General features: G+C 41.7%; 1 protein-coding gene across 1 annotated transcript; it reads right to left on the minus strand.

Annotated features, from left to right (window-relative positions):
• Positions 1–1,636: 1,636 nt before the first annotated feature.
• Positions 1,637–4,761, minus strand: LOC136452474 (calcineurin B-like protein 5). The gene is made up of 8 exons (XM_066453087.1): positions 4,623–4,761; positions 4,274–4,356; positions 4,117–4,176; positions 3,599–3,707; positions 3,460–3,512; positions 2,570–2,649; positions 2,339–2,452; positions 1,637–1,966 (listed from the first exon to the last, which is right to left on the minus strand). Exons 1-8 carry the CDS (start codon positions 4,759–4,761, stop codon positions 1,897–1,899), a joined length of 708 nt encoding a protein of 235 aa, XP_066309184.1. The 3' UTR covers positions 1,637–1,896.
• Positions 4,762–14,213: the final 9,452 nt, after the last annotated feature.

Here is a 14,213-nt window from a genome sequence, read left to right on the forward strand (position 1 = left end):
AAATGCTTCATTTGTTACAGACGTATGTTGCAGCAAATGATTTTATGTTGCAAGTGTTGCATGACCAGGCACGGGAAGTGAGCGTAGACAGAGGTGGTCCCCTTGTGCGTGCGGGAAGCGAAGTAGGCGTGACAGCCCCCACATGCATGCGCAGCTGCATGCGTAACCGCAGCAACAGGCGGGGCCGGGCCAACGGGCGCGGTAGCAGCAGCGTGCGATTGACAACCGCAGCAGCAACGCATGGACAGGTGCGGCAGTAGCCTGTCCGCGGGCAGGCAGGAGCTGCATGCATACGCTGTGGGGCCCGGCCATGCAAAGTGGGAGGTGGAGGTGCGGTGCACGTGTCCCTTCCGTTGGTCGTATGCATCTAGGAAAGTGCGTCGCCTACGTCGTTTCCTGCCGCATGTAGAGCGAGCGTGTCAGGCGGGCAGTAGGCACGGGCGTTTGGACAGACACGCGTCCAAACGTCCGGGCGCTAGTCTTGCCCAAAGCAAACGGCGAAAGATGCGACAAGTGGAGGTGGGTGAGACTTATGGGAAAGGGAGAGGAAGAGAATGAATGGAACTAAAAAAATAAGAAAAAAAACTCAATGCGTCAAAGGAGAAATAAATAAATGAAGAAACTATAAAAAAAGGAAAAAAGAGAGAAGGGTATTATGAATATTTTTTCCTTTTCATCTACATAAAAAGATATTTTACCAAATAATTTTCTAATAAAAATAGTTGAAGCTAAAAAAAATTACTCCACTAAATAAACTGGGCCAGAACTCTACCAAAGGTACCCTAAATGAATAAAAACTAAAAGGGCTTTTAATTGCATTTACATGTTACTCCCTCCATTTATTTTAAAATTCAGACCAATAATTAGCCTAACCATATAAAAAAATATAGTACAAAAGCAATTACGTTGGGTTTGCATTTAGAAATACTTTCTAAGGGTTAAACTTTTGTTACCGTAAATTATGTATTATAAAAAATTAGCGGTTAAAATGAGATCTTAAAAACCGCACATTTTGTTTATCACCAAATAGATAGAGATGAATGTTATATGATAATAGCAGGAAATTCTTCCTTGAATCAGGGTATTTAGGAATAACAGGTTCTTCCATCTAGATACCATCAAGAATTTGTAACTATTACATAGGAACATATTCATGTTATAAGTATTTTTCCTTTCTAATATTTTTGTATTGGAGGTTTACATGCCTGCAAAATTGTCTGCCTAAAACGAAACAGCACAGTTTTGTGTAATTGATTCACACTCCGGCATTGGAGAAATTAACGATACATGGATCCGTATGAATATTTGAAGTTATTGCACTTGAGAATGGACAAATTTCTGTTCTTATGGGCATCTATTTACCATAAAAAGTAAATTAAAAAAACACGGATATTGTAGCAATGTCACATAATGTTTAATTGAAAGAATCATATATTAGCTTATTCTCATAGAGCAATAACCCTTTTTTCCGTGAGAGAACAGGTAGACATTAATTTGTGGAACACCCTTTTTGTTTGGATGATCATGAATTCAATTGCCGTACTTGATCTACAAGGCTGCAACTTCCTAACCTAAGCATTATTCAACACCCATCTCATCAAAAAGAAAAAGAAAAGCATTGTCCAACTTAAAAGATCAGCCAACAATGGACAAATTGCCGTGTGATTGTACGCTTGGTCAGTGATGCTTTAGTTAGATGCTACATTGCTCTTTTGCTTGTTGGTAAGATAACAATACACGTTTCCTATTTCCACCATTTACATCAGTCCACAATTTCTATTCTCGAGAGAAGCGTTGCAAACCTTTTCTTGATGAAAAGATTCAAGTGCACCTTTCATCATTAATATATAGATCAGGATGTACAGAGACGTTGCAAGTTTGCAGTTACTTTTCAGGTTAGACAGCCATGTCTGTTTCACTGATTTCTGAGTGCATCACAAAGCTTGGGAATACCATAGTAATGTCCCTGAGGAATATGAGCAACCAATAGTAAGTCAAAGAAGGGTATTCATAGTTTCATTAAAAAAAAGGAAGGGCATTTATAAAATCAGTCAAGTTGTACATGGCCACCCAAAAATGAAGGCTAAGTTTGTATTACTTCCATTTACAAAACATAACAGCTAGTCGTGCAAATGCAACCCACAGGGCACAAATTAGATGTAAAACAAAGAAAGACATTCTCCCACCACAAACAAAACTGATGCAACCCAAATAGACTTCTATGGTCACATTTATATTCTTTTTTTTTCAAAAATGTCAAATAACAGGGCAACTCTATTGATCAAGGTGCTCTGCTAATATACCATTAAGAAATATTATGAAACTCATGCATACTTACTTGAGGTAAGGAAGGGTCATATTCCTCAGCACATATGGATTATCTTTAGCATATGCAGTCCATTCTTCTTGATCTATCTTCCCATCACCTTTTGTGTCAGCCTGATCAAATGTCATCAACAACCAACATCAAAAGATTCAACACCACGCAAAATGGATATATTTGTTTTGTATTCTTGGGGTTTAGGACACTGCACCACAGAGGAACACATGGATGAAATATTTTCTTACCCTATCAACAATCATCTCGACAGCATCGCTCGCAATATCCAAATCTGATTCATCCAGCAGAGCCAACACCATCTCCTTTAACTGCAATGTAACTGAGGATAGTGAGAAATATTCCTAATAATCATATTTTAGGCAGAACTGACATGCTCACTGCAATAGACATGACTAAAGGGATAAATGGTCAAAAGAACATTCACAAAAATTCCAGTTAAGACAACCAGTTTATCTATTGACATTTCAAAACAAAGAGAACAATATACAGCAATTAATTGGTATTACATCATAGTTATCTATCAAGAATGAAAATCTCTACAGGCCATATATTACTCAGAAATACAGCCGAGTAACGTTTATCCATCTGATCCTGATCTATTATATTTGAAATAAGTTTTCAAAGATGGGCTTTCTCAAGTTTTTGTAACTTACTACTTCAGATGACACTGAGCATGTACTTTTTTTTGAAACAAGCCACTGAGCATGTACTTTTTTTGAAACAAGCCACTGAGCATATACTAAGGTAGTTTCAGAAGGAACTATTTTCACATGATTACAAAAGTAATCAGTTGGAAAGAAAAAAATCTATATATATTAGTTGGCAATGTATCTGGCTAAGGAATGCCTCCCCGCTGTCCGCTGCAATCTATATATTATTTTTCCATTGCAGAAACACAATTTCTTGTAATTGATATCAATTGCTGTGTGCTTACTGCAGATTTCAAGTGAAAAAGGAAAGAGACACAAAACCTCTCTGACATGAATGCCTAATATCAATATTCAATAACAAGGAATCAGCGATGCAGCCATAGTGCAATGGGATACAAAGAATGTACATCATTATGTTCATTCACTCAAAGCCAGAAAGTAACTAATGAAAAGAAAAACAATGCTTACCTCATGCCGTTCTATAAAGCCTGTCTGTCTTAAGTCATACAACTTAAATGCAACTGCAATAATCAAATAAAAATAATTAGATAAAGAAATTAAACCTAGAACTTTCTGTTTCTGAGTCTCAGTAGAATAACTTTCTTACATGCAACTTTTTGTTCTTCTGGTGCATCTAGATGAAACACACTAAGAGATCGAACAAATTCACCAAATTCAATTACACCATTTCGTTTTTGATCAAACAAGTCAAATACCTGCAATTTGTTTTTGAGCTTTGTTATAATAAATTTTATAGACATACAACTGATTTAAGGCTATACAAAACTAACACACTGAATTTATTCTTGAACTAAAGCATAAATCATCATCATCATCAACCCTATGTTGAAGACTTGAAGCCTTGTATATCACACTCCGTCAATCCATGATTTAAAACTGCACAGAAGCTACAACTATGACACTGAAGTAGAAATGCTTTTGCAGAGCTGACAGATAGGTGCTACGTTTACTGAAAAATGAAATTAATAAAATTTTTGTCATCAACAAACAATCATCAGGTATTTGTTAGGGAGGAAAAGACTTAGAGAAGCTGTTCTTTTGACAATAAATAAAGTCGTGAGCAACATTTTGAAACTAACAAGTTGACATAATTGATACTCTTACCCTATCAACAAAGAGATTTTGCTTCTTCTTGTTCCTAAAGAGAGCAAGGTGGAATTCTTCCTGGAAAAAAGGAAAAAGGGAAAAGGACACATATTAAATTAATTTATCACAAGATTATTAGTTTGTTACCCATCCAAAATTATGCTTTGGAGACTACCTTGTGAATTAGATTATCTTTGATAATTGAATTACTTATTTTCCGGAAGAGCTCATGTAGTGCTTCAACTTCACTCACTGTAACTGCAACAACAGGCGGAGGTTAACAAACTAGTTGTAAAACACAAGTACACAAGAATACATCAGTATCGAGTTAGAGAAGTAGCAATGCCACAATGTTTAGACTTGTTTGACCGAAAAACTACGAAAAAAGATAATGCTAGCCTGCACTATTGATGCATCTAAAATCTACAACATTAGCACATGGATGTGAGAGGATGATGTGGCAGTATATCTGAAAGCAATCCATTGATTCCTCTTTCTTATGAAAGATGGGATTCAATTCTCACGCAGTGTTCCAGTAGCAACATTAACAAAATCTGGAAGATCCACTTTCTCACAAGATGTTTCAGCAGCAAGGGCCACAGCTTCCCATGTATCCAGCAAGTGCGGCGATCGACTGGCATGCTTTGTTTGCAGACAGCCCATCAGCAGTGCCTCCAGTGGAATATCAAGCAAAGTGCAAACTTCGAGAAGATCTGCAAGACAACAGTTCAATTGAAACAAATATGACAACGGCCTTATGAGCTTCAGGAGAACCAATAGTAAACTAGTCCAAGTATACATCTGATGCCATTGGTTTTAAACATTGTTATTTTCACCTCAGGGGTATTCTGTAAACAGTAATGCCTAAGTTCTGCATTCAATTCAAAAGTGAACTAAAAGTCAGTGTCAGTCCTTGCCAATTCAACTGTACAGATGCATTCAAATGCGAGGTTGTGAAGTTGCAGCGACAGAACCTGTCTATAGCTTCTAGTTTCGAAATTTAAATGAACATTCCATACTGTTGGAAAGGAGGAGGAAAATTTCTGGCGTTACTTGTGCATATGGACAATATTGTTGGATATAATCAAATAAAATAACATTAAGTGTTGTATGGTTTAATATCATATGGGATTTTGTCTGAACGCTGACTCAGTTTATATGGTTAGAAATTATTCATCTAAATTGAGAAGCTGAGAAAAGGATAAAGGCGTGCAACACGCGCGCGCGTGCCTCCGCCGCCGGCGGCCGAGCCGTGGCCGCGAGCGGGCGGGCGTGGCCAGTCTTTTGCCACTTAATCCACATAACAACAGGAGTTACTCCCCTTGATAGTGGAGGCGAACTGATGACGGCAGTTACCGTCTTTTCCGCTTCCGTCTCTCCGTCTCCGTCTCCTGGGATTCTCCGCTACCTCTCTGGCTTCCCTGTCGCACCCATATATCCGACTCCTCCGTCAGTCCAGATATATGCCTGTCTTCGCAACTGTTCCCGAGAGACTCCACATCTCCGCAGCCTTCTGTCTTCCCCGTCTCGTTCCTCTGCGCGCACGGAGTAACGGAAGAGCAGGTGCCTCTAGAACCCTCGTCCACCTGAGGACCCTGCACGGGGTGAGCGGCGATTAGGTTTTTGGGGAGCGATCCGCGACTGCTCGTCCACGTACATCTTCTTCTCAGTGATTGCCTGCGGAACGTCAAGGTGTCTTCTTGCTGGTGATCTGTTCGTGGGGCTGCACTGCGAACATCTTCCTGCATCGACTGTGGTCCGCGACTTCGAGCAATGCACTATGTCGACTAGTGCGAATAGAGCCTCCGATGCCCTCGACATGGGACCCTCCGCTGGGTACAGTCTAATCTCTGTGATTTCTATACTTTGTGTTTTTACTGTATTTACTAGTATGTCATCTCTGCATGCTGTAGTGTTCATAAGAAATATACACATGCACATATATGTCGTCACAAACCTGCTGATGTTATTTTTCTAGATTAAACTGATAATGAAATTGCATAAATTTCTAACAATCTAAAAACCTAATGTTAGGCAATTTTCTGTCAGTGGTTTTGCTGCTGCTTTGAAGCCAAATAATTTTGATGGTATGAATTTCATGATATGGTGTGCCAAGATGGTATTGTGGTTGACTGCGATGAACTGCTATCACGCCGCACAGGGGAAGCCTGAACAGTTTACTCCTGAGGAGGAGCAAAAGTTCTTGGCTGCCAATAACCTGTTTCGAGATGCCGTGATTAGTGCACTTTATCCCAAGTATAAGAAAAACTACATATCTTGCACATCAGGTGGGATGCTCTTGAGGCAAAGTTTTGGGTTTCTGATGCTGGCAATGAGCTGTACCTTATCGAGCAGCTGTATGACTACAAAATGATTGAAAACCGTTCTGTGGTCGAACAGTCTCATGAGATACAGGCGCTAGCGAAGGAACTAGAACATTTTCCATGTCTGTTGCCCGACAAGTTTGTGGCCGGCGGTATAATCGCTAAGCTGCCACCTTCTTGGAGAGATTTTGCTACTTCTCTAAAACACAAGTGACAAGAGTTTAGCGTGGCTGAGCTTATTGGATCTCTTGATGTTGAGGAGAGGACGAGAGCAAAAGACAACCGTGGAAAATGAGTTGAGTCTTCCACTGCCAATATGGTGCAGAAGAAAAACTCATTTGCATCTCATAATAAAAAGAAGAAGAACATGCAAGAGAACAACAATGCAAAGCCTAAGCAGACTGCACAGTTTAAGAAGAAAAACAACAAGAAAGGTGGAGGATGTTTTATTTGTGGGAGTGATGAGCATTGGGCAAGTGCATGCCCAGACCGCAAATATAAGCAAGAAAAGAAATCAGCAAACATGATCATTAGCGAGACTAGAGGAGGAACATCTGGGTATGGTAATTCTTTACCCTTTGTTCTTTCAGTTTGTCTTTCACCTAAGTGGTGGATGGACAGCGGTGCTAATATTCATGTGTGTGCTGATGTTTCTTTGTTTATTTCCTATCAACCCGGCAGGAGTGGAGCCTTGCTGATGGAAAATGGTTCGCATGCACGTGTTTTTGGTGCTGGTACGATCGTTCTGAAGTTTACTTCGGGAAAGACGGTGCTATTAAAGAATATGCAGCATGTCCCCTCCATCAAAAAGAACCTTGTTAGCACTTCTTAGATGTGTCGCGATGGCTTTAAAATTATACTTGAGTCCAATAAATGTGTTGTGTCGAGACATAGAACATTTGTTGGAAAAAGGTTATGATTGCGGAGGCTTATTCCGCTTATCTTTGCTTGATGATGTGTGTAATAAAGTGGTGAACAATGTTAATGTTTCGGATGAATCGAATATATGGCATTCACGACTTTGTCACATTAATTTTGGCTGTGTCACACGGCTTGCAAATCTGAATTTAATCCTAAAATTTAACTTAGTCAAAGATTCTAAGTGCCAGGTGTGTGTGCAATCAAAGCAACCGCGCAAGCCTCATAAGGCTGCTGAGGCGAGGAACTTGGCACCATTAGAACTCGTTCATTCTGATTTATGCGAAATGAATGACGAATTGACTAAAGGCGGTAGACGATACTTTATGACATTTATAGACGATTGTACTAGATTTTGCTACGTGTATTTATTAAAAACAAAAGATGAAGCATTGCATTATTTTAAAGTCTATAAAGCTAAGGTAGAAAATCAACTTAAGAAGAAAATCAAGCGTTTGCGGTCCGATCGCGGGGGAGAATATTTCTCAAATGAATTTTCTGAGTTTTGCGTGGTGCATGAAATTATTCATGAGAGGACGTCACCGTACTCACCACAATCCAATGGGATTGCAGAGAGAAAGAACCGCACTCTAACTGATTTGGTTAATGCCATGTTGGAGACTGCGGGACTATCTAAGGAATGGTGGGGTGAGACTATATTGATAGCGTGTCATGTCCTGAATAGAGTGCCCATAAAGAATAAAGAAATTACACCATTCGAGGAATGGAAGAAGAAGAGATTAAATATCTCTTACCTGCGAACTTGGGGTTGTTTGGCAAAGGTGAATGTGCCAATAAACAAAAAGCGAAAGCTTGGACCAAAGACTGTTGATGGTGTCCTTCTTGGTTATGCTATTCACAGTGTGGGTTATAGATTTTTAATTATAAACTCTAGTGTTCCTGAGATGGCTGTTGATACAATCATGGAATCTAGAGACGCTATATTTTTTGAGAATGAGTTTCACATGAAAAATGCACCTAGCACAACTGGTCATGAATTTATAATTTCCCATGAGCATGAAAATTTTATTCTGATAGAACAAATTAAGGAACCCTATGTGCAAAATCCTGAGGAGGATGACACTGTAGTCACCAGGAAAAGCAAGAGACAGAGGACTGCAAAGTCTTTTGGTGATGACTATATTGTTTACCTTGTGGATGACACACCAACGACCATTGAAGAGGCATATTCCTCTCCTGATGCTGACTTATGGAAGGAAGCAGTACGGAGTGAGATGAATTCTGTTATGTCTAATAGAACTTGGGAAATAGTTGATCGTCCCTATGGGTGCAAGCCTATAGGTTGCAAATGGGTGTTTAAGAAAAAGCTTAGGCCTGATGGTACTATTAAGAGGTACAAGGCAAGGCTTATGGCCAAGGGTTATACTCAAAAGGAAGGTGAGGATTTCTTTGATACTTATTCACCGGTTGCCCAATTGACTATAATTCGAGTTTTGCTTTCCCTGGCAGCCTCTTATGGTCTTATCGTTCATCAAATGGACATTAAGACAGCTTTCCTAAACGGAGAGTTGGAGGAGGAGATCTATATAGATCAGCCTGATGGGTTTATAGCAAATGATCAAGAAGGCAAGGTGTGTAAATTATTAAAGTCATTATACGGCCTAAAACAAGCTCCTAAGCAAAGGCATGAGAAGTTCGACAGAACTTTAACATCTGCTGGCTTTGTTGTGAATGAAGCTGACAAATGTGTGTACTATCAGTATGGTGGGGGTGAAGGAGTCATTTTGTGCTTATATGTTGATGACATATTGATCTTTGGATCCAGCCTCAAAGTGATCGAGAAGGTGAAGGAATTTCTATCTAAAAGTTTTGAGATGAAAGATTTGGGAGAGGCTGATGTTATTCTTAATATCAAGCTTCTAAGAGAAGGTGATGGTAGGGTAACTCTGTTACAAACCCACTATGTGGAAAAGGTACTGAGTCGCTTTGGGTTTAGTGACTGTGCACCCGCTCCTACACATTATGACCCTAGCGTGCTATTGAGGAAAAATCGGAGAATAGCAAGGAATTAGTTGAGATATTCCCAGATCATTGGTTCGCTCATGTATCTTGCTAGTGCAACAAGGCCTAACATCTCATTTGCTGTGTGCAAGCTGAGCCGGTTTGTGTCAAACCCGAGAGATGATCACTGGCGTGCTCTTGAGAGAGTAATGCGCTACCTAAAAGAGACCATGAGCTATGGTATTTGTTATACCGGACATCCGAAAGTGCTGGAAGGCTATTGTGATACCAACTGGATTTCTAATGTTGATGAACTCTATGCCATAAGTGGATATGTGTTTTCGCTTGGAGATGGTGCTGTTTCCTGGAAGTCTTGCAAGCAGACTATCTTAACGAAGTCTACAATGAAAGTAGAACTCACAGCATTAGACACTACTGGATCTGAGGCTGAGTGGCTTCGTAATCTCCTTATGGATTTACCGGTTGTTGAGAAACTTATACCGACTATTTCTATGAACTGCGATAACCAGACTGTGATTACAAAGGTTAGCAGTTCTAAGGACAACATGAAGTCCATAAGGCATGTTAAGAGACGACTAAAATCTATTAGAAAATTGAGAAACTCTAGAGTAATAGCGTTGGACTATGTTCACACGTCTAGCAATCTGGCAGATCAGTTCACTAAGGGTCTATCATGTAATGTGATAGAAAGTGCATCGAGAGAGATGGGTTTGAGACCCACTTGAAATTTACTATAGTGGTAACCTGTTCTATGTGATTGGAGATCCTGTGAAGTAGGACGGTGAAACAAGCTAGTAGTAAATTGTGAGGAAAGATCCTTAGTAAGACTCATTTCTGATGCATATCTTTCCTTTCTGTAAGGCAGGCTGGCTTTTGCCTTAATGCGTTCCAAGTGGCTTATCAAAGCAAAGATGTTGTCCTACAGAACATCTTTTGAAGAACACACCTATATGAGTCAGACTGCTGGTCACAGTCTATAAGATTTAGATGATCTCTAAATACTCATGAAAGGCACTGAAGTATGACTTATATGCTTCAAATAGAGGGGATGCCTTTTGCTGCCCAGTATCAGCTAAGGACTTTAGTGATATTCACCTCACACAAAACTATCAATTTAAGGTTTAGTCCATTGTTCAGTTGTGACTGAAGTAAAACTATTGTTCTAGACGGATGTTCAACTTAACAGTCTGCATCGAAATACTGGTATATAAAAGAAATGTGGTTCTAAGACTACTTTGTTACAAACCCTAGAGTTTGGTGGGGATTGTTAGATATAATATGGGCTTGGCCCATATAATATTTAATAATCAAATAAAACTCAATGATACGTAACATTAAGTGTTGTATGGTTTAATACCATACGGGATTTTGTCTTAACGCTGACTTAGCTTATATGGTTGGAAATTATTCATCTGAATTGAGAAGTTGAGAAAAGGATAAAGGCGTGCCACACACGCACGCGCGCGCCGCCGCCGCCGCCGGCTGGGCCATGGCCGTGGCCGTGGCGTGGTGTGGCAGGCGGGCGTGGCCAGTTTTTTGCCACTTAATCCACATAACAACGAGAGTTACTCCCCTTGATAGTGGAGGCGAACTGATAGCGGCAGTTACCGTCCTTTCCGCTTCCGTCTCTCCGTCTCCTGGGATTCTCCATTGCCTCTCTGACTTCCCTATCGTACCCATATATCCAACTCCTCCGTCAGTCCAGATGTGGCCAGTCTTTTGCCAATTAATCCACATAACAACGGGAGTTACTCTCCTTGATAGTTGAGGCAAACTGATGGCGGCAGTTACCGTCCTTTCTGCTTCCGTCTCTCCATCTCCATCTCCTGGGATTCTTCGCTGCCTCTCTACCTTCCCTGTCGCACCCATATATCTGACTCCTCCATCAGTCTAGATATAGGCCTGTCTTCGCAACTGTTCCTGAGAGACTCCACATCTCCGCAGCCTTCTGTCTTCCCCGTCCCAGAACCCTCATCCACCTGAGAACCCTGCACGGGGTGAGCAGCGATTAGGTTTTTGGGGAGCGATCCGTGACTGCTCGTCCACGTACATCTTCTTCTCAGTGATTGCCTACGGAACGTCAAGGTGTCTTCTTCCTGGTGATCCGTTCGTGGGACTGCACTGCGAACATCTTCCTGCATCGACTGTGGTCCATGACTTCGAGCAACGCACTATGTCGACTAGTGCGAATGGAGCCTCCGATGCCCTCGGCATGGGACCCTCCGCTGGGTACAGTCTAATCTCTGTGATTTCTGTACTTTGTGTTTTTACTGTATTTACTAGTATGTCATCTCTGTATGCTGTAGTGTTCATAAGAAATATACACATGCACATATATATCGTCACAAACCTGCTGATGTTATTTTTTTAGATTAAACTAATAATAAAATTGCCTAAATTCCTAACAATCCAAAAACCTAATGTTAGGCAATTTTCTATCAGTGGTTTTGCTGCTGCTTTGAAGCCAAATAATTTTGATGGCAAGAATTTCATGATATGGCATGCCAAAGATGGTATTGTGGTTGACTGCGATGAACTGCTATCATGCCGCACAGGAGAAGCCTGAACAGTTTACTCCTGAGGAGGAGCGAAAGTTCTTGGCTACCAATAACCCGTTTCGAGACGCCGTGATTAGTGCACTTTATCCCAAGTATGAGAAAAACTACATATCTTGCACATCAGGCAAAGAGTTATGGGATACTCTTAGGCAAAGTTTGGGGTTTCTAATGCTGGCAGTGAGCTGTACCTTATCGAGCAGCTGTATGACTACAAAATGGTTGAAAACCGTTCTGTGGTCGAACAGGCTCATGAGATACAGGCGCTAGCGAAGGAACTAGAACATTTTCCATGTCTGTTGCCCGACAAGTTTGTGGCCGGCGGTATAATCGCTAAGCTGCCATCTTCTTGGAGGGATTTTGCTACTTCTCTAAAACACAAGTAACAAGAGTTTAGCGTGGCTGAGCTTATTGGATCTCTTGATGTTGAGGAGAGGACGAGAGCAAAAGACAACCGTGGAAAATGAGTTGAGTCTTCCACTACCAATATGGTGCAGAAGAAAAACTCATTTGCATCTCATAATAAAAAGAAGAAGAACATGCAAGAGAACAACAATGCAAAGCCTAAGCAGACTACACAGTTTAAGAAGAAAAACAACAAGAAAGGTGGAGGATGTTTTGTTTGCGGGAGTGATGAGTATTGGGCAAGTGCATGCCCAGACCACAAATATAAGTAAGAAAAGAAATCAGCAAACATGATCATTAGCGAGACTAGAGGAGGAACATCTGGGTATGGTAATTTTTTACCCTTTGTTCTTTCAGTTTGTCTTTCATCTGAGCGGTGGATGGATAGCGGTGCTAAAATTCATGTGTGTGCTGATGTTTCTTTGTTTATTTCCTATCAGGCCGGCAGGAGTGGAGCCTTGCTGATCTGCGAACGGATTTGGTCCACGGCTACGGCATCGACCTCCGTCCCCATTCCCCGTTCCAGACCGACGGGGAGCTCATCCTCCCGACGCGCGGCGTGGGCTCGTCCTCGTCGACCTCTTCAATGGCTTCTGCACTATCGGCGCCAGGAACCTCGTGAGCCTCCTCCTCCTCTTTACTCACCGTCGTCTCTAGGTTCTCGCGTGTTCGCCCCTTTTTTCTTTTTCCTTGATGATTGTTTAAGCTCGCGTGGGATTGGAAAAGCTTCGGTTCTATTCTGTTTCTCGCTTGATAGCAACACTAAAATCGTTCGGTTTCATGGCAAGAAAGGGTAAGCAGTGCAGCGATCTTGTAGGAATCTGTGATAGGGACAGAAATTTACTCTAATTTTCTAGGAATTTTTACTGTATTTTTATGAATTTTAATAATGTGTGACATACCCCCGCTGCGGTGGCAAGCGTGTCAGCCAGCCTGCCCAAGCGGCGGCGGCGGCAAGCCTGCCAGCCAGCCAAGCCGGGCGGCGGCGGCAGCAGCCCACCAGCCTGCCCAGGCCAGGCGGTGGTGGCAGGCAGCCCATGCACCTGCCTGCCTACCCACTCTTACGTGAATATGACTGAAGGATAATACAGTCATCCCGTGGCAAAATACATGTATTTGAAATGAGAAAAGTGATTAAAATGACCAAATGTCATATAAAACAAAGTGCCAACGTTTCAAATGTCGTTTTAGCGAAGTCGACGATTGAAGTCCTATAATAACAAAGCACATTGTTTCACGTACTATAATAACAATTTTCTCTCTAAATTGACTTCGAGACCGAACATAATGGGCCGGAACAACAAGAAAAAAGAAAAAAGAAATGCTAGAAAAGTGTCATGAATCCGTAGCATTTTGGCTTCTTTTATTTAATTAATTATAAATTTGTTGGCTTGTGCAGACTGCAGAGGCAGTCCGTACAAACAGAATGGGTGCGTGCTGGATGCCGTAAGCCGAGATGCTGCTTATTTTTATTTGTTTTCTGACTTTCTCGGCTGATTACTTGATGTTCTTCAACCGCCGTGGAGTCAATAATTGCGCCTTTTTCCTCTTCTTCTCCTTTTCTTTTTGCTACACCGCGACAGCTCGTCAACTACCGGTTAGTGCTTAATTTAGGGCCTTAGACGGTCTCCAACAGACCCAGCCCAAACCCAAGACGCATTCATCGGTTTGCATTATGCACAGTAAAAAGGTTCTGTCACCCATAACATCCCTTCTCCAACTGCCAACGCAACATAGCGTCCTTTTTCCTTCCTCCACTCGCGAGCCCCGCCGCCTCTTCCCTTCCTCCTCTCGCACACAGGCACGTCCCCTTCGTCACCGATGGCGGCGGCGCGGCTCCCGATGGGGACCGAGGACGCCATGGCTGTGCCATCTCCCAGCGACGATGGGAGCGCCGAGGTCGCCGGCGACTCCGTCCGCAGGCCCGCCT

This window comes from Miscanthus floridulus, chromosome 5 (genome assembly GCF_019320115.1).
Source record: "Miscanthus floridulus cultivar M001 chromosome 5, ASM1932011v1, whole genome shotgun sequence".
In the NCBI taxonomy this organism is placed as follows: Eukaryota; Viridiplantae; Streptophyta; class Magnoliopsida; order Poales; family Poaceae; genus Miscanthus; species Miscanthus floridulus.

Bases quoted from the DNA above. Each gene is read 5' to 3' on its own strand.
- LOC136452474 (XM_066453087.1), bottom strand. From the start codon at position 4,761: ATGGGCTGTCTGCAAACAAAGCATGCCAGTCGATCGCCGCACTTGCTG. The intron at 4,357-4,622 runs GTGAGAATTGAA...CTGTTGTTGCAG, and splicing joins TGTTGCTACTGGAACACTGC to TTACAGTGAGTGAAGTTGAA. The intron at 4,177-4,273 runs GTAGTCTCCAAA...CCTTTTTTCCAG, and splicing joins AAGATAATCTAATTCACAAG to GAAGAATTCCACCTTGCTCT.